The 19,169-nt window shown below is 34.5% G+C and overlaps 3 protein-coding genes and 1 non-coding gene across 4 annotated transcripts; 3 read left to right on the forward strand and 1 right to left on the reverse strand.

Annotated features, from left to right (window-relative positions):
* The first annotated feature begins 7,049 nt into the window (after positions 1-7,049).
* mct-3 (Major facilitator superfamily (MFS) profile domain-containing protein) lies at positions 7,050-11,484 on the forward strand. The gene is made up of 7 exons (NM_077907.10): positions 7,050-7,183; positions 7,244-7,417; positions 9,150-9,688; positions 9,737-9,875; positions 10,041-10,324; positions 10,382-10,736; positions 10,915-11,484. Exons 1-7 carry the CDS (start codon positions 7,078-7,080, stop codon positions 11,106-11,108), a joined length of 1,791 nt encoding a protein of 596 aa, NP_510308.1. The 5' UTR covers positions 7,050-7,077; the 3' UTR covers positions 11,109-11,484.
* A 621-nt stretch (positions 11,485-12,105) lies between these two features.
* On the forward strand, positions 12,106-12,197 carry mir-793. Its single transcript, NR_023999.2, has one exon. It is a non-coding gene; the product is annotated as a pre-microRNA mir-793 (primary transcript).
* A 787-nt stretch (positions 12,198-12,984) lies between these two features.
* M03B6.4 (uncharacterized protein) lies at positions 12,985-15,466 on the forward strand. Its single transcript, NM_001270303.3, has 5 exons — positions 12,985-13,349; positions 13,442-13,514; positions 14,101-14,270; positions 14,356-14,528; positions 14,611-15,466. The coding sequence occupies exons 1-5, from the start codon at positions 13,250-13,252 to the stop codon at positions 15,013-15,015; spliced, it is 921 nt and encodes a 306-aa protein (NP_001257232.1). The 5' UTR covers positions 12,985-13,249; the 3' UTR covers positions 15,016-15,466.
* M03B6.3 (uncharacterized protein) lies at positions 15,421-18,436 on the reverse strand. The gene is made up of 10 exons (NM_077909.7): positions 18,272-18,436; positions 18,036-18,224; positions 17,382-17,832; positions 16,907-17,071; positions 16,765-16,857; positions 16,670-16,714; positions 16,295-16,572; positions 15,872-16,206; positions 15,633-15,787; positions 15,421-15,578 (listed from the first exon to the last, which is right to left on the reverse strand). Exons 1-10 carry the CDS (start codon positions 18,430-18,432, stop codon positions 15,522-15,524), a joined length of 1,929 nt encoding a protein of 642 aa, NP_510310.1. The 5' UTR covers positions 18,433-18,436; the 3' UTR covers positions 15,421-15,521.
* Positions 18,437-19,169: the final 733 nt, after the last annotated feature.

The following is a 19,169-nucleotide window of genomic DNA, read 5'->3' on the forward strand; positions in this document are numbered from 1 at the left end:
ATTGAGTGAATCATAAGGGCCCATTAGAAGTGATGCGCAGACTACGGTATAATGCAAAAATAACAGATTACGTTAAAAATGACTGATAAATCACGGTTTTAAATATTTAAACTAACGACAAATAATTGAATTAAACAATAGTAGTTCAAATCAATTAATCTTAATTTTGAAAAAAATTAAGATCACAAAAAATTGTTTGTATTACTAATACGTCTCTATCTTTTGATTTTTCAACTCTGAGCCAAGAAGAAGCGGGCCTTCCATTCTCCCTCTTAGCAAAAGTGTTACAACACACGATGACGGGGCGCAGCGCGGACACACGCGTTCCCGTCCCGTAGGCCCCCGTCCGATTACACACACAGAATCACAAAGGCACCCACGTTGCGAGTTTTGAAGAAATGAAAACGATAGTGAAAGAGAAGTTGAAGAAGAGGAAGAAGAAGATGATGATGATTTGACCAGTGGGTGGCAGTTGAGTTTGCCGTCACTGTGACCTAATCTTTTGCACTGCGCTTTGTTGCTTTTTCGTCTCGCTCTGCTTTCTTTCGTTCGATTGCGGTTGCGTCAGATTTCACAGAATTCAATGTATGCATTGAATTTTTGTTTTCTGACATCTTTTTATTGGCAACAATTGCATAACAAATGCCTTTGTGCTTTTGATTGATTTTTTAAAAGCTTTTCTGGTTGTTTTTGGAGGAAGCAACACAATTCGAAACTAAAAGATTATGTGGAAATACCCTTTTCGCAAAAAAGTTAAATCTAATTAAACGACCCTGCAACTGACTCCATGCATTTGCCCTTTTCCCATTTGTACTCTTTTTCTGTCTCCTCTTCCTTGTTTTGTACTTATGTTTTTCTTGTTAAAAAAGTCGTTTTTCTTTCTTTGAGAATTACGCAGAGTTAAAAATTGGCTTGACAATTGACGAGTTTTTTTTTAATTTTGCAATTTTTTATTTAAAGAAGTTAAAGCCTTATATTTGAAACATTTTTTGCTTTCAGTACTGTCTTCTGCTAAAATTGTTATTTTTTTATTGAGAATATATTACTGCTCTTCTGCTTTAAGTGACAGGGTTCGGGGTCTAATCAAAGTTGCTGACACTGATAATTGTCGGATATTGATGAGCATCTTATATCATAAAATTACCAAGTACTAACTATACTTCCATTTGAGTATTTGATCTGATATTTTATATTTTCCCCAAAAAAAAGTTTTGCACCTGGAAGATTTGTATCATTTTAAGCTTGAAAATTAGTAATTTTGGGACTTCCCACTAATTTTTGCCATCATTCTCCCAGGTCGCCGTAGTCAATAGTCAAATTTTGTATTTTGTTGCATTTGTGTATTAAATTTAAAACATTTTGAATTATATTTAATCAATCAGTTTTGTTTTTTTCTGAACAATTCAATTGGTTTACAATTTCAAAATTCAAAATTCAAAATCAAAATCGGCGCCGCCAAAAACTGTAAAACACCTGTTGTCACAGTTTTTCTCAAAGCCTCCCAACAAATCACGATGCACAATATCTGCATAGACTTTCAATGTCCAATCGTTGTCTCTGCGACTGCGTCTTGTCTTTAGCTGCACTATTTTCTTGGTGCAATCCCGTTTATGGTTGTGTCAACGGGTTAAAATTGCATCGCATCAACACATTCGAGATTCTGCCACAGATTCCCATCATTGCGCCACGAGTTTTGTCTTCACTTGTTGCCCTCTTTCCGTTTACACATTGTGCATTGCTAGAAATTGTGGACATCGAATCGTTCTCTTCTGTGATCGCTGTGATCATATTTCTGCAGTTGTTTTCTAACTCTATTCAATGATGAACATATTTCTAATTATGACATTTGGATTTATCCACACCGTGCACAGGGCCACTTATGCCATTGCAGTTATATGCCGTCGTCTGTAAGTTTTAATGTGTTTATTTTTTGTGCAATAGGAAAAAGCTGCTCAAATAGCGGGGGCGATTGAAAACAATTTCAAAAAAGTGAACAATGGGAGTCGACAAAAAAATGTACAATGTATTCCGCATTATGTTATTTTTAAAAAATCTGTAAAATATTATATTATTTGTCTGAATTATTTTGAATATACTTTAGACCGCTTTGGCTCATAAAACATGTTTAAACTAAACTAACCTATATAATTTATTTGAAGACTGTGGTGATAAACTATTAATTCTTTTGGGACATTTTCAACGGCTCCAACAATTCGAATTTTTTTTTAATTCCAGAAAAAAATGCACCAAAACGTTTAATCGCGACTTATAATTACAAAAAACTCAAATCCTCAATTAAACTTTTTTTTCCATTTTTAAAAAATAACTTGATGATCTATTTTTATTCGTTATTGACTCACGGAAAAGTTCTAAACGCCTTGACATATTACGTAGTAGAATCCCATGTTTGATCGACATGCTGCAAACACAAAAGCCTTATTATTTGCTTTTTCAATCCCCCCCCCCCCCCCCATTTCCCTCTCAAACTCTTCTCATCCCAATATATGATGTATTTGGCTAATGTATTGTACTATTTAGACAGTCGAGCCCTGGCCGCCATTCTCTTTTTTTTTATCACTCATAGTTTAGCAATAAGATGCAAAATATGAGAGTTCTTTCTTTGTTGCGAATAAAACGCCGACAAAAACGACGAAAATGTCACACCACCCATTGTGTGACGCAGAGACCTCCCACGAGTGACTGTTTGGGGAAATTCTAATTTTTTGGTATCTGTCTAGACTCACTTCTAAATAGTCTATATCAGAAGAGTTCATGCAACGACTCCAAATTCTATATGCCGTATTAATTTTTTTTTGCTTTTTCACGTAGAATATGCTTCACAGTTCTTCAATTTTACTGTAGTGTTAAAATTTTTTTCTAATATTTACTGCTAATTTGGTTACATTAGATTGCTGTCATGTGAAATTTGGAAGAATTTTTTTTTGAGTTGAACATTAGTAATTTTTAAAAATATTTTCTGTAGTTTTATTTTATAAAGTTGTGAACTGCAATATTAAAACTACCTGTGTTTATGTATAATGTTTTTCCATTGCCAGGCTTATCCTATAAAATACAACAGATAACTTTTTTACTTTATTCCTCTTGTTCAGTAAATTTGAGCCCATTATTTCAGAAAATAAAATCATATTCTTTCACTTATAGTGGTATTTTGAAAGCTCAAACTTATCAGATTTTTAACAAAAAAGTCGAGAGCTGTATTTTTAACAAAAAAAAATACCAATCGCAATGAGGAGGTGCTCGGCGATCTAGCCAGATCTACTTTATCTGCTAATTGCCAAGTGCTGAGGGAGAAAGTTTTCCAAGTTTAGCAATCTTGCAGCTCTCTACTAACACAATGCTCGAACTCTTCTCAATCTGTAAAACCCCGAATGCCAATATACAGGCATAATCCAAAAATTGCCTTGAAATATATTCACTGAATGTGCCTGTCAACCCCAATCTACCACCTGCCATGTGCCATGTGTTGCGCGTAATAGGGGTCGCTGCGCCAATATCTTCCATTCCTCCTTTTCAAGTGCACGCTCTAACCTCATCGAAGGGGACAAAGAGATGGACGTCTAATATATGCGTGTCTCATCTTTTCATTATTGTTCAAGTCACTTTCATGCAAGTGTGATTGGATGCTTTGCTGACTATGAGTGCAGGTTTTTTCCTTTTTCACTGAGACTCAAAAATGTAAAATTAGTCATATTTCCTATTCATTCCAAAGTAATTCCACGGAAACAAGTTTTTTTGTTGCTTTACTTCTTTTTAGAAATCAAGCTAATTTGATATTTTTTAAGAATTCAAACAACATAATAAAACTATAACATTTTTGTTAAAAATTCACGTCTGGTTTGCTATGTGCATTTCTTACCCGGCAAGTGAAAAATTTTTGTATTTGTTTGAAAGCCTTAAAATATTCATCAAAACCTACATTTTATTATAAAACCTCTTAAAATAGTTCTTCTTGAACTTTTGGAGTTTCAAAATTCGGTGAAAAAAAATTAAATTAACTTAAATTTTCAAGTTGTTCTTTTATGTTTTACAGTGACGGAAAAGTTATTTTCATGCAATATATTTTCAGCCTTAACTAATTATTTCATACATAAACCTTAAATAAAATGAACGGTTGAGAGAATAATAGCGAAACGTTTCATATTTTGTTTTGCATTTTTTTTTTTAGTTTACACTGAGTATCCGTGCACCCATAGTTTGAAAATGTACTTTAATGAATAATAAAATTACCACGGAAGAATGCAAAATATATGCAAAATATAAGAGTGATAAGAATAACATTACGGCCTTTGATCTACTAGCTTTTTTCCTAAACTTCAAGCGGCAGTAAATTTTTTTTTGAATCTAGAAAATTTTAACCTTAGCACCTTTACTTTCAGAATTGCAATTTTAATCAAAATTTTCAGATCAAAATTAAGACTTTTGCAGCAAATAGTTTGATAATGTTTTATGTTTTTCTTCCAAATTATTATAAGAACACTACTCTTTAAAAAACCATAACCACGTCAGATAGACTCGATAGATGTGGTTCTGTATGCCTCTTTCAAATCTATGCAACTTGTGTCATTTTCATGTCACTTTCCAATAAATTAATTAGTGTTAACCTGCCAAAATGCACACCCATACCAAAACAATGTTTGCTCTTCTAATAAATCATTGTTCAATTTTTTTGTGAAACGTCTCAATTTTTATCAATCGGTAGGACAATTGTGTCGTTTATTGGCCATTAAAATGGAAAAGTGTCACTTTCCAACCATATCTAGCATTCTTTTTTATTTTTTTGAAATGAAAACCCAATTTGCTAGTCTTTGGTTAGAAACCATTGGAAGAGATCAAAAGTAGAACTGTGGTAGGCTCCGCCTTTTCTTCTCATGCTATCTGTTTTGTACTTCGATGTTAGAGATTTCTAATGTTTCCTATATTTAACAATTACATACGTGTCATGACAAAAATTTTAATTCAAATAGTTTAACCAATGTCTGGTTTTTATCACCATGTTATTCAAATGGAAGCAAATAGAAGGTTGACTGGCCGGAAGAGTGAAATAGTCGTCTATCATGGGAGGGAGGTCAATAGATAAATCACTCTTGTTTTCAGTTTATTTGATTTTTTGTCTTTTTTTTTCGCTGCCTGGCTTCGAACCAAGATGCACTTTTCTCATTGATTTATGCTCGTATAGAAATCTTATCGAATTGATGCGGATCTACATTTTCTTGTGTTCCACAACATTTCTCCAGTGTTACCTAGGTAGCCAACTCTAAGGGGATTGCTCCAGAATAGTTGTTTAGTCTGAATAGTTTAGAAACCTGTTGTTTTATTATATTTCCTTGTTTTCTGATACATGACTTGCTTGTTTCAGCCGACACTTTTTGGGTTTCGCAAATCGCTATAAAGGTTTCTAGATTAGAGCGGCGGCGCCGGCGTTGGAACACTATTTTAAACAAATTTTAAAAAAATATTAGAACTTTTCTGTAATTCAGTGAACCAGAAAATTAATGTTTGTTTAATCAATCCCTCATTTTGAACGATTGAGTTAATTATTCCCCGCCTAACAAAATTTACTAGATTTTTGAAAAATTCAATAAACCTCTGAAAACTTGTGTGAACATTTTTTAAGAAGGATGAAAAAAAAACATAGTTTACACGAAATTTTTTAAATTGTTAATAAAAAACAAGTTCTCTGACACATAATCTCTCAATGCGTTTTCTAAAGTCTTTTGCAAATAAACAACGTTAGGTGATATCTCTAATAGCTAGCTCAAAATTTCCAACAAAACACTCCAATAAGCAATCTTTCACTTTCATTCTTCTTTTTTCTCATTTTGCCACTAGCCCATCAAAGTTGCACTATCATATTACGTATCGTAAACTAAACATATACATCGCTGCTCTACTGACCACTGGACAGATACACTTTTACGAGAGAACTGATAAGAGAGAAGGCGTCAAGGGCGCCGAGGATTAGACGATGTAAGCTGACAGCGAGCAAAATTTCGCATGTACCGAGAAGAAAAGAAGCGGGAAATGCGACGTAATCCGTGCTGAACATTTGATGAGTTCAAATAAGAAGGGTTTTACGACTGTACTTGAGGATGTTTTAGTGAGTGATAAAATAGGTGAGGAATAGACAATAATAACGATCATGCACTTTTGCAGTGCCGAGTGAACTTGTTCAGGTGACTTTTGCTACTTTTCTTTTCATTTGAAAGTAACAATAAATTTATAAATTTGGCTTTCATGTCATGAAATTTTTTTACTTCATTTCATTTTTAATGTGTTTTCTGACGTTGTATTTTTTACTTTAAATCACTTTTTTAACTAACTAATATGTACTTAATTCGAAAAGAGATATCAAAAACTTCAGGTGTTTGTGTATTAAAACCTGATAGTTTTCAAAAAAAAACAATAGTGCGGCACATTGTTCTTTATTACTTCTGAAAATGTTAATTTCGATTTTAATTTAGCAAAATTAATATACACTCAAAAAAAATTTTTTTTTCAAAAATTACAATATCTCTAATCTTTTTTTTAAATGTTCCTATGTAAGGAATGAAAATTTGAACGTATTCCAAAAAAAACTACATTTAATATCTCAAAAATTGCCGGCTACATATGATTGCTTGTATACTTCTTCATTATGGGGAAAACCCTCCCGTCTGCAATTTTCGGGTAACCACCTCACTGATAAGCTAAAGTCATTATCATCATTAATTTGGAGCACAGTTTTACAACCCTCTCCGCCTCCACAAAAAAATGAAGAGTTGTGAAATATTGGAATTTTTGTGGTAAAAATTACATTTGATTATGTTTGATTCAGGTTGCATTTTGCGATTTGAATTTGAAAATTCAAAAAGCCGGTATTCGCTGATTTTTCTTTGTTTCATCCACCACCTATCATCACCTTATTTCTTCATATCCCTCATTCGGAATTCCTTTTTTATCTGTTCACCTCCATGCTGCTTTGTCATTTATTATTAGAAAGATTATAATTTTAGATTCTTTTTTTTTTAAATAGTTTAACTGATTTGTAGGTTCGGTAGTAAAAATCCACCTGAGGATATGCCTGACAATAATCAACAAGCCGACGAAAAAGCTGCCGCTCATCAGGATCCTGAAACAGTTGAGAAAGAGTTAGAAGATGCAGGATTTATCGCACCGCCAGATGGTAAGAGTTTTATTGAAGCTGAAAATATTTTAAAATTTGGATCATAACTGTTTTCTATAGGTGGTTATGGATGGGCAATCGTTGCTGCTTCTTTCCTCCTTAATATGATTGTTGATGGTGTCATTTTCACTGTGGGAAAAATTCTCCAACCCGCATGGGTTCATAGTTTTGGAATCTCGGAAGCATCTGCTGCAATGACCATGTCAATTCTCTCCGGATGTTATTTCTTTGCAGGTTAGGTGTCAAGTGGTTTGAAAAGTCGGTTTATAGAAAAATATATTTGATATATTTATAGATTTAAAACAAAAAACAAATTTCGGCTTCAGAATTGCATTTTTAAAAATGATCGATCATTGACAAAAACTTAAATTTGATTTTATATACGCTTGAAATATTAAAAAATCTATTTTTCAACAAGTCTAACTCTATTTTTGTCTCAAAAAAAAAAGAGTTTATCAAAATTTCCCCATGGCAATGCTGATTTAGCATCTAGATTGAAAGAGAAAACACAGCATATATTGCAAACGTTAAATCTAATGCCGCCAATTTTTTTGACATATTTTAAATGCTTCAAAAAACAACATGGGTTACTAGAAGGCACCCGAACTTTTAGTGAAAACCCTCGAAAAAGTATTTTTATAAAAAATTTACTTATTTAGGTATGGTTTCCAAATCAAACCTTTGGGCTGAATTTAAGCAATTTTTTTCAAATTAAAAAATGTGAAAGTTTTTTCCAAGATATAAAGCAAATGTCTTTGCACAATTCGGCTGAGAAATAATGTTTTCCGATTAAAAAAATTGAAACAACAAATAAAACTTTACGGTATACTCCCTGCCCAAGTGTTGAACAAAATTTTCAGATGTCAAATATAATAGCTGTTTATTTAACTTTTGCATTTGGGAATGTACATAGTACAGGGTGGGCCAAAAGTATGGTAACACATGAAGCGCTCTTTTACATGAGCTTTTTGCGCGACTGCCACGCCATACGTACATTCTTCTATCGAATACTGATAGCTGAATAAATTTCCTTCAATTTGACTCAAAATTTGTAATGTTTCCCAATAAGGTGCGATCTTTATCACCTCGACAATTTGGCGAACCCTTTCGAAAAAACGGTAATTTGGCACGCGGCACTTCCCACACAAACACACCTCCCATGCACGCCAATAATTTTCAGATGTATGATTTTTATGTTAAATTTAAAGTTAAAGAAGTGAAGAAGCGTTTTTAATTGTTTTTGTAGCATATAAAAATTTTCTGTGTCGACACTGGCGCCTAGCAAGAACCTTTGAATATTTCATGAATTCAACTTTGCGAAATTTACTCAGTTTTTTTGGTTTCGCAAGGCGTAACGACCCACAAAATCATCCGAGCTCAATTTTCTAAGAAAATTCTGGAAAGTCAGGTCAAAACGTCTCGAAAAATACTAAAATGAATTTTTCTGCATACTGCTACTCGCCGCTCACATCCATCTTTCTGGCGACTATGCCATTCAAGACTTAACCTACTGCCGCAGTCCATGACAGAAATACCGTGATAGAAATTATTTGGATTTTTGTTTTTAAAGAATCTCTAGACCAAGAGCATTCTTTGAACTATAAAAACTTGTAAGACACTTGATGGATTCCTCGAGAAATGTGTAGAAATCCCGCAGAATGCCGACTTGCGTGCCATAAAGGTCGTGATCTCAAAAGTTCTGAAGGCCTGCAGCGATGCGGATGGGAATATTTTAAAAATTCAAAACGTTCATCTGGTCAGTATTTTATGGAGAACAAAACTTGTACAAATTGATGTAATAACTCTCTCCACACGTAAAGTTATAGAGCTGCAAACGTGTTACCATACTTTTGGCCCACCCTGTAGTCTAAATTTTATTAAAATCTCCAAAGTAATGGTTTAGGTAAGATAAACCAATTCGAGTTTAGCAACTTCTAAACAAGATGTACGAATCAATAAATTTTAGGTCCAATTGCATCGGTTCTCTGCAACGTTTTCGGATGCCGACAAGTTGCTCTTGCCGGTTCTCTCATTGCTGCTCTGGGATTCTTGTTATCCATAAGTGCTCCAAACATTTACGTTCTTTACGTTTCTTTTGGACTAATTGCTGGAGCTGGATTCGGAATGATGTACCTTCCAGCTATTGTCATCATTTCACAATACTTCGCAAAGAAGCGATCCGTTGCCACTGGAATCGCTGTCTGCGGATCTGGAATCGGAACGACGGTTTTCGCATTGCTGAATGACGTCGTTTGGGATTTTGTTGGAGGGGATTGGAAACAGTTTTTGGTTTATACCGCCGCTGTTACCATCTCAGGTCTTGGAGCCTGTATACTTCTGCGACCATTGAAGCCAAGTAAAGATCAGATTGAGAAAGTCGCAAAGGTTTTGGAAGACTATGAAGAGCACAAAGAAAAGGTTCCAGAATCCCCATTGCTCAGCAAGCACAACACACCGTTTTTAAGTTCATTAGAGCTTCACACGGCCGGGAAACTGGAAAATGGAGTGAGTGAATTGAAATTAAAATTTGTTTAAAAAACAATAAATTTCCAGCATCACACCGGATCAATTAAAAGTATTGTTGATGCTGTCTCAAAAGAAATTGAAGACCTTAACAAACCACTGTTGCGCAAGGACATTTTCTATTCTGGATCTACAACAAATATTGCCGCTAGAAGTCGTACAGGAACCAGTTCGTTTTTCTTTTTCTAAGATTAATTTCTTTCAAAGATACGTGATTGAAATGTTTGGCAGTATAAGAACATCCTTGATCACAGTAGAGCTATCACATACGCTAAAAATGAGGAAAATTCTCTATAAAAAATATGAAAAATCCAAATTCAACTTTCCATTTCAGTGACTCGCGAGGAAGCTGCAGAGCATCAACAATCTCTTCGTTTCCGTGGAAAGGTTGAAACACCACAACAGTATTTGTCCAAAGCTGACTTAAACGCCGGAGACAATGGAGATGTTGCAATTGCCAATGAGAGCAAAATTCAGGAAATCAAACAGGCGTTGAAACAACTTGTCGATAAGGAGCTTCTCTTCTCACCATCATTCCTTCTCCTTGCTTTTTCCGGTACTTTAACTCTTTGCTGCTTCTATGTACCATTCATCTATCTGGGAAATCATTTGGATAAGGTATTTTATTTCATTTTTATTGTTCATAAATCCAAAATAATCAATACAAAATTTAAGATCGAGGGGCTCACCACTGCTGAAAAGTCTTTCACAGTCTCCCTCATCGGAGTTCTCAACATTGTTGCTCGTATTGGCTGTGGTATCCTGGCGGACCGTCCGGAAGTGTCCGCTCTTGCTGTCAATAACTTCGCCCTAATTGCTGCCGGTCTTGCCACCATGACTGTACCATTGTACACTGCTTACTGGCAGTTCTTGGCATTCTGTGTTCCATTCTCAATTGGAGTCGCTTGCTTTGCCGCGCTGCGTTCTATCATTGTAGTGGAGTTGATTGGATTAGAAAAATTGAGCAACGCGTTTGGAATCCTTCTCACGTTCATGGGAGTTGGAGCTGTTGTGGGATCACCACTGGCCGGTGAGGGTTTTTATTCAAAAATTAGAGTTTAAATCTTTTGTACAAAAAAAGTAGTATTTATTCGGAATATAAACCTATTTGGCAGTTATGATAGTGATTATAGAGAAGGTTTTAAAAAATACAAAAAAATAAATAAATAAAAATCAATAGACATCAAAAATAGTCTTTTCGATTCCAGCTGCTATGAAAGACTACACTGGAAACTTTGACACTTCCTTCTACGTCATGGGAGCCCTGATGACTATTAGTGGAGCAATGTGCATTCCACTCGGAGGACTCCGTAAACGAGAGTTGGCAAGATCGGATTCATCAGATGCTAAGAAGGCAATTGAGCTCCAGAAGCTCACGGACACTCAAGATAATACTAACTGAATCTAAAATCTCAAAATATACATTTGTATGTTCTAAATTTTCCTTACTTATTTTCACTTCATTTGTTGCATTTGCCTAGAAACAACTTGTTTTAATAAGCATCATCGATGTCACCCAGTCTTTGTAGTTTGTGTTTTATCTGATCATTGTTACAAAATCACCCGAGATTCTATCTGGAGCAGTTAGGCTTTTTCTTGTTTTATCATTATTCTTTGTCATCATCATCATCACCTTCACATAACATTATCTGTTAATTTACGTACGTGTTTTTCAGCACTTGACACATGTATTTATTTTAATTAATTTGTATCTTTTCAGCCAATTAAGAATTTCTCACAATAAAAAGATTCATAAAACATTTAAATTATTTCCTCCCAAAGTATGAACTTCTTTTCAGAGCACCTTTTCATGTGACATTGGTAGATTTTATTTGTGTGTGTTTTTCCAATGATGAAATATCAGTTTGAAAATTCAAATAGCCGCGGAATCTATGGATTTTTTAGATTTTTTTTTATTGCGTGATTGAAGTATTTTGAGCAATAATTTAAAAGCTTACTTTCAAGTTTATGTTTGTTATAATTTTAAATTACCCAGAAATGCTATTAAGAAATGCTTCTTCTGATAGTGAGCCGATTATTTTTCTATGTTATCAAATCTGTGTGTTTTTCATTTTTATAAAAATCCAGATTACTTTTTTAATTCCATAAAAGTATAGCACTTTTTTTCTAATCTTCAAGAAACAAAATCGCATCTGAAAACCATAGACGGAAATCACAAGTTTAACATTTTTGTTTGAGATAATTCCTACTTTCCTTCATGCGTTATATCTGAAGTGCGAGAGAGTGTTTTATTTGAGATTTTGCACAAATCCGCGGGATATCTCTATAGAAACCGAGCAAGTTAGAAATCACCGCCTTTATTTCCTATTGATTGTCACTAATCTTATTTGCTCTGATATTCGGCTGGTCTACAATTGAGATAATATTTCTTACGGAGATGGTTGGTAAAAGTCTGTTTAACTATTGTACATCACAATTTTCACTGCGAAAAATTGAGGTATCTTAGTTAGACAGACATATACTACAACCAGTTTTATTATAAAACATACGGTGTACAGATCTTCGTAGTACCTTCAGTATGAATGTTTTTCCTTCAAACATTTGAAACAAAACATAACAATATTTGTTTCAAGAAGCAATAAAAAAAAAACTGAACATCCAAAAAATGATAAACGGAGAACTAATGAGCTACAATTAAAAACTCTTACTCGAAGTTTTATTTGACTACATTACACAAAATTTTTAAAGAGAAATTGCAACTACCCAAGTACTTCATTGATAAGTGCTATTCAACAGGAAAAAAAATTGAAAAAGTAAAAGTAAAATAAGTAAACTCATTCAAATGAAAAAGTAAAGTTACGTGGTGAAATTAAACGTTGTTGAAATACATATTTATTTGATAGTAATAACAAAAATGGTATATTTTATTTGATTGTTATTGAACAACAAAGTTTCAAATATTTAAAAAAACATTCTCGCTTAAAATAAATACTTTTGCATCAAAGGAAACCTTTCCGTTAGGCTCAAGTTGTGAACTCGAAATTAGAGAAAAAAAAGGATTTTGCAAAACAATCTGCATTGTCGACGACATGTATGAATTGAAAAAATGGACAAATTGAAAATTCACTGACGTGTAATTTTTCCAATAAAAAATGAATTTGGACCTCAAATTTGCATTCAAGTGAATTGAATGCTTTCGCTAAAAATGGATGCTCTCAAATGACAATAGTTCATATGACACAAGTGAACACTTACCATACATTATTTGATTTGATGGTGATACAATTGTACCTATTTCTCTCTCACTGACTACCACTCTCTTTCGTTCTTCTTCCCATGCATTGTATTGCGTCATTAATATACTGTGCACGATGTGCCTCATACGTTCAAGAAAGCGGATCGATAGATACTAACAGACGACGTAGACTGTGCAACAGGTGCAAGAACATATTTGAATATCAACATCTGGACGCATCACTCCGTTGCTCATTCATTTCTTTTTTGGTGGAAAATATTGCTGTACAAGTCAAGACTGTGCACTTTTTTTTCTCAAATAACTTTTTTTGATAGAATCGAGAAACAATGAGCTGTCTCAAAATTTCTCAATATAAAATCAATATTTCCTCTTTATCATCACCATTGAAACGGAAAACAACAAGAAAATTTGGAGATGACGCATATGGTATGTTTTTGTACATTTTTCTTTTAGTTTTTTCCTTGTTGTAAAACCGGGTTTTTTGTGTATTTTTTGTGCAATTTTTTCATTTTTTACAGATTCACCTAAATACTTCATGGAGGGTAATCCAACGACTACAAGTACTTTTGAGATGGGATGCGATTTTGACAGGTGTGTCGGATTAAATCCATTTGGTCGCTTTTAAGACGAGAATAAAGCTTGTGGGGTTTTTTCTAGACTAAAACTAGTCCAAAATGACCAATATTCATAATCTTTGAAAATTTTGAAAAAATACACAATTTGGTAAAATCTAAATTTTGGCTAACTTGTTGCATTATTTGTTGATTTTTTTTTACGTATTTGAATCGTTCAGAAATTGTTGTTACAATTTTAGGGAATATGTACCCAAATGCACGGAATACTGGATAGCCTACAAATATGCCTAAATCATAAAAAAGTAAAAAAAAAGTCCGTCTATAAAACCTATGTGGCTTATTGCATTCTTGCAGAATAAAATTATGAAATTTAAGTCACGACTGTGGTAGACTTCGAATGTTTTGTTTTGTAAAAAAGAGGAAGGAGTTTGATAATAATCAATGATTAAACAACAAAATTAAAAACCAATTTAGAATTTAACAACTCCTAAATCTGATTTCTAAGAGATTTTTTCTCAATAAAATTTAGAATAAACACTGTGAGGTTCAGTATATCATTCGAATGTGATTATGTAAAGTAATGCAAAGCTTCATTTTTCCAGCATCAACGACGAAAATGATCCATTCGACAAAAGCAGCATGAACGAAGAAAGTATTTTGGCCAGCTCAAATCAAAATTCGGCATTGAGTTTGCTCTCTGCTCCGTCATCAATTGCGAGAAATAAAGTTTTGGCATGCAGCACACCAAAAGATCACTTAGAAATTGATAGAGGTAGGATTTTGAATCAACAATGCTTCATATTCAGTAGCTGTTTAGAAATTAGTTCAATAATGAGCATGAATTATTTGTATTCCAGATTTATTTAAAACTAGCCCCATTGAAGTGCATGGCAACCTTCGAACCTATTCACCAAAACGGCTGTGCCAGGACAAACGAATTATTTTTCGAAATCAAAAAATCAGAAATATGGCAATTCACAGCCCTGGGACTGAGAACATTCGAACTTCTTATTTCACTAGACAAAATCGGGTGAGTTTTTTTTTTTCAATTTTCAATTATATATTTCTAATTCATGCACATGTACCTTTAATAGCATGCCAATATTTTCCAGCCTATAATCGAAGCGATGCATAGAGAAGAAAATATGGAGTACGAACTCAAAAAGCAACGGGCTCAAAACCGCGAAAAGAACATGCAATTTTTCAATGACCACATTTTCGAGTTCTTTCTGGCTTCTATTGTCAGTATCTGGCAAATCTTCTACACTTTTAACGTGATTCCAAGCACAAATGTTTTTGTTTTCTGCGTGAATATTGCGGTATGCGGAAGCTTTAGTATCATGTACATGATCCCAGTAGCTGTATGGTGGGGAACTATCATGTGCAGTCTGATAGTCTACTTGTCGTTTGCTTGGCTCTTTGGAGCAACATGCAACTTTGCAATGTTCGCAGCTGCTGCCATTTTTACCAAAGCCATTGCTACAGTGATTCAAGGCATTGTATGTCTTGTTGAATAGTTTTGCTCAAGCTTATGGATATACTTGTTTTATTTCGGCAATGTTGTTAATCTCTTCATATTTTTACTCGACTAGCATTTTTATCTCTGCATAATGGTATCGTAATGTCGTAATTTTTTGATACGCTGACTACAAGACGCATTGATGTATGAATACGTATCTCGATACTAAATAAAATGATTATAATAGCAATATTTATCTTCGTGGCAATGGTTTTTTTTTAAATTTTTTTGTAAGCAGAAAACATAATATTCAAGAATCACTCCTTAAATTTCCCAAAAAAAAAAACTACGAGTTACGAAGATTAATTTTTCTCACAACGAGAAGTATCCGATTAAATCTTTTAAGTGTGCGTATCAGACAATTGTGCGTTCCCGATACCTTGTAGTGCCTTTTATCGCATATCAGCAATACTAATTTATTATCAAACAACAATAAATCTTGTCATCTTCTTATTAATTTGTACAATTATTAGGGAAATTGAAATATTATAACCCATGACGAGATCAGCAGTCTCCGAAGTTGACCACATTTAGGGAGTTCATTTCCTTCTTGGCAATTTTCTGAACATTTGGAACATTTTACAGTAAAATCTCAACCGGGTTATGTGAACTTACGTTTTTCAGATATTTTTGAAGATTTTTATTTGGATGATCGAAGAATTCTTGTGGGTCTCTGACAAGGAGAGCGACATCTTTGCAGTTTCCTTGGCTGTTGGTCACAAGAAGATGTTCATAAGAGGAAGAAGTTTCTCCGGATTTGAGAACACAGACTGGAAATTGAGAATATTGAATTAATATTATAGTTTAAAGAACTTATAGGATATTAAAAATATTTCAACAAAATAAAAACTAACATGGGAAGCTGAAATTTTCTCCGTTAAAATCTGCCATTTGAACTCTAACTGATTCATGATCCATTGTCAGCGCACTACCACGAAGTCTAAAGAGCTTTGGAGCTCCGTGAGTTCTGAATTGCCAGATTAATCGAGCATCTTGTGCGGCAACCGAATGTTTTCCCGCGGAAACGTCGAATCTTGAGCATGTAAGGGCCTCTGTTCCCTCTAAAAGAACGTTTGCTTTTTCTTGGATTGCTTGGACCACGTTTGGAGAAGCCAAAGCCATAAGCCACTTCCCGTTCATTTTCTCAAGGGAAATTTGCTCACAGTCACACTTGGAAACAAATTCATCGCTGAAACCAACATTTTTTAGAACAATGAGAGTCTACAAATCGTGAATTCACAAAATATGCATATTCTAATTCAACTAATATAACTCACTCTTCTCTGTCAACTGAAGTGCTCGGTGGAATGACTGGAGTAGCTTCAGTAACCACCGGAGTTGGAGAATACCGGATATGATTGCGAAGAGCGCTGCTGAGTTTTGCTGGCGGTGGAACTGGCATCATTTGTTGCTCAACGAGGTTTTCGCGCTCTTCGGTAAGCTTACGCTCGTGAGAAGATGCAACAATAAATGCTGGTGGTTCATCTGTGTTTTCTGACACTGCTGGGGCTGGAGTAGGCTGAGCTAGTGGCGCTGGTGGAGATGGTGGATAACCCTGAAAATGCAAGTAATTTAAGCAAGCTTGATTTTGAAAAATTTGAAGTTTCTATCATAGATTAAAAATTCAAATTGACAGTTTTTGTATGACTCACCAAGTTTTCCAATTGCAAGTCTGTTGGCAATGGCGCTGGTGGTCTCTAAAAAATACTAAACTTTAAAAAAAATTTATTTTGACCATCATTATTACCGGTTGATTTGGCCCAAACGAACTATGCCAATTGCTGAGCTGCTCCTTCAGTCTTTGCTCCATTTGTTGCTTTTCTTCCTCCAATTGTTTTTCCTAAATTGAAGAATGAAATTTAGTTTTTTTCGCACGCCTTGCTACTCACCTTTTTCCTCAACTCTTCTTCCATTTTCTTCTGAACCTCGATTTTCATGCGTTGCTCGGTGAGCTCAGTCTGGAGGACTTCTAACTGTTTACGTCTAGTCAGAAGTTCCTTAGTTTGCAAAGTTTGTTCGTATGTTTGGAGAATGTTTTGAAGGCGTTTCACATCCTGAAAAAAACATTATTAAAGGAGCAGTTATTATCGACTTTCCATTTTTCACGTAGTCGAACACTGAGAAAAGCATAAACTTTCAATTCGAATCAGTTTTTAAGCAGTACAAAAATAAAAAATAAAACAAAAGAATCAAATCGAATATTGGAAGTAACAGCTTATCAGAAAATTATTAAATTGAAGCGATGAATGAAGGGTCAATTGATGATGATTTTCAATAAATAAGATTTATAGTTCAGTATGCCTTAGTCAAACTTCTATTTTAAAGTCATTATCGCTGAACAAGCAAAATTATCTCATCACTTACATCAACACCAAGACCATATGCTCCCTTTGTGCGAAGATTCGTGACAACCTCGTCAATTGCTGGATCCAGTGGTTGCATGTATCCTGGTGGTCCAATATCCATAGGTCCCATTGAGTTCAGTGATGCCTGCGGGCTCTCGAATCGTTGTGGTGCTCGTCTCAACAAAGCGTTCACTTCGGCCATTCTTCTGGGATCGACTAAATTCATATCAATAGAATTTGACAGATCAGCGTGAGGTCTTGGTGGCTCTGTGCCCTCTCGCTCTTTCAGTTTTTGAAAAACAACTTCTGCAATGTTTTCAGGATTGAGTGGAACTGTGGAAGTTGGTGGGGCAATTGTTGTGTAGCCAAGCCTCTCGAGCTGGAACTTTCTTGCGTATCTGTCCCAATCCTTGACTTTAACTCCATCGACATACATTTCCTTTGCTTTAGTTGTAGGAGGTTGTGAAGTGCTAAACATTAATGGTGCTTGTGATAACTTTGATTGTACTCGACTAATTTATCTGGCATTTTGACAAAACTTAATAAAGTATTTTCTCAACAATGAGTGCAAAAATAAATTAATAATGGTTTCATATACAACGCATTTCATTTTCTTCTTATACAAACTTGACTGTTTTATTATTTTAGTACAATCCATTAAAAAAAAACTCACAATGCATCTAAAAACTTGAACGCAGCTTTCGATGTTCCATTCATGCCTGGCAAATCTAAAGGAGTACCAAAATCAGTCTTGTTAATGCCTAGATCTTCTAGCGGCACTCCAATATTTTTAGCAACACCAAAAGGGTTAACCACCAATTCACTTAGCATTCCACCTCCTAGCATGTTTGTCAACATCTTCCTGAATAAAAAATAACTATACGGGGTATGTTAAGTTTGGCTTGTTACTTTAGCTCATCTGGATTTCCTTCCATCTGTCCTTTAATCACATTTCCAATGTTTGGTAAAGTCTGCACAATTCTTTCCATAAATGGTGGTTTTGAAGAACTTTCCTCATCCTGAGCAAAAACTGCTATCACCAATAGTGATAATAGGAGATAACTCCTCATGCTTCTGAAAAAAGTATTATTATCATGGAATGAGAAATGAGTGACAATGAAAATCCCGAAAAAGGGAAATGTGAAAGTGAAAAGTGAAAATGAAGAAATGAAGGTGAATTTGTTTCAAACGGAGGGCGTGGACAAATCGTGTTGGGATAAGAGACACACAACGCGCTCCTCAAATTGGGTCGCTATCATGATTGTCGAAGTCGCGAAATGGGAGAAGCATAGGAAGATTACGTTCCGTTTTCACTCGGACTAGGTCAATTTTCCGTTTCATTATCACTTATCTTTTGCTTGATGACCTATTGGAAAATGGAAAAGAAAAAGCTGAATGATGACACTTCTGACACTTTTTTGGGGCTTTGTGTACATGGAAAGCATGACATTTTTGTTGAAATTGTATGCTGGTTACTTCCCTGCTGATGTGTGGTAACATGATGTCTAAGTTTGAGAACATTTCATGAACCGTTTTCAGTTTTCTGGTAACATTCTTCTTTCAAGAAGTTGATATAACAACTCCCTGATCAAATTACTTACAATTTTTTATATAAAAATTTGCTGAACGCTGATAGTAGCAGTTTTAAACAAAAATTGTTGTGACCAAAAAAATGTTATAAAAAATTAAAATTTTGTGAGCCCATATTGTTTGTCAGTTTAAGCGCAGCAATCATTAACAATTATTATTATTATTGGTTTTATTTTCACTTGACTAACTTATTGATTTTCGAGCAGTGTAAATGTAA

This window comes from Caenorhabditis elegans, chromosome X (genome assembly GCF_000002985.6).
Source record: "Caenorhabditis elegans chromosome X".
In the NCBI taxonomy this organism is placed as follows: domain Eukaryota; kingdom Metazoa; phylum Nematoda; class Chromadorea; order Rhabditida; family Rhabditidae; genus Caenorhabditis; species Caenorhabditis elegans.

What these genes read in the sequence shown, in the direction of transcription:
- M03B6.4 (NM_001270303.3), top strand. Translation starts at nt 13,250, where the DNA reads ATGAGCTGTCTCAAAATTTCTCAATATAAAATCAATATTTCCTCTTTA. An exon ending in TCACTTAGAAATTGATAGAG is followed by an intron (nt 14,271 to 14,355) that starts GTAGGATTTTGA and finishes TTTGTATTCCAG; the next exon opens with ATTTATTTAAAACTAGCCCC. An exon ending in ATTTCACTAGACAAAATCGG is followed by an intron (nt 14,529 to 14,610) that starts GTGAGTTTTTTT and finishes AATATTTTCCAG; the next exon opens with CCTATAATCGAAGCGATGCA.
- M03B6.3 (NM_077909.7), bottom strand. Translation starts at nt 18,432, where the DNA reads ATGAGGAGTTATCTCCTATTATCACTATTGGTGATAGCAGTTTTTGCT. An exon ending in ACTTCAGTTGACAGAGAAGA is followed by an intron (nt 16,207 to 16,294) that starts GTGAGTTATATT and finishes TGTTGGTTTCAG; the next exon opens with CGATGAATTTGTTTCCAAGT. An exon ending in AGAAAATTTCAGCTTCCCAT is followed by an intron (nt 15,788 to 15,871) that starts GTTAGTTTTTAT and finishes CTCAATTTCCAG; the next exon opens with TCTGTGTTCTCAAATCCGGA.
- mct-3 (NM_077907.10), top strand. Translation starts at nt 7,078, where the DNA reads ATGCCTGACAATAATCAACAAGCCGACGAAAAAGCTGCCGCTCATCAG. An exon ending in ATTTATCGCACCGCCAGATG is followed by an intron (nt 7,184 to 7,243) that starts GTAAGAGTTTTA and finishes TGTTTTCTATAG; the next exon opens with GTGGTTATGGATGGGCAATC. An exon ending in CCGGGAAACTGGAAAATGGA is followed by an intron (nt 9,689 to 9,736) that starts GTGAGTGAATTG and finishes ATAAATTTCCAG; the next exon opens with CATCACACCGGATCAATTAA.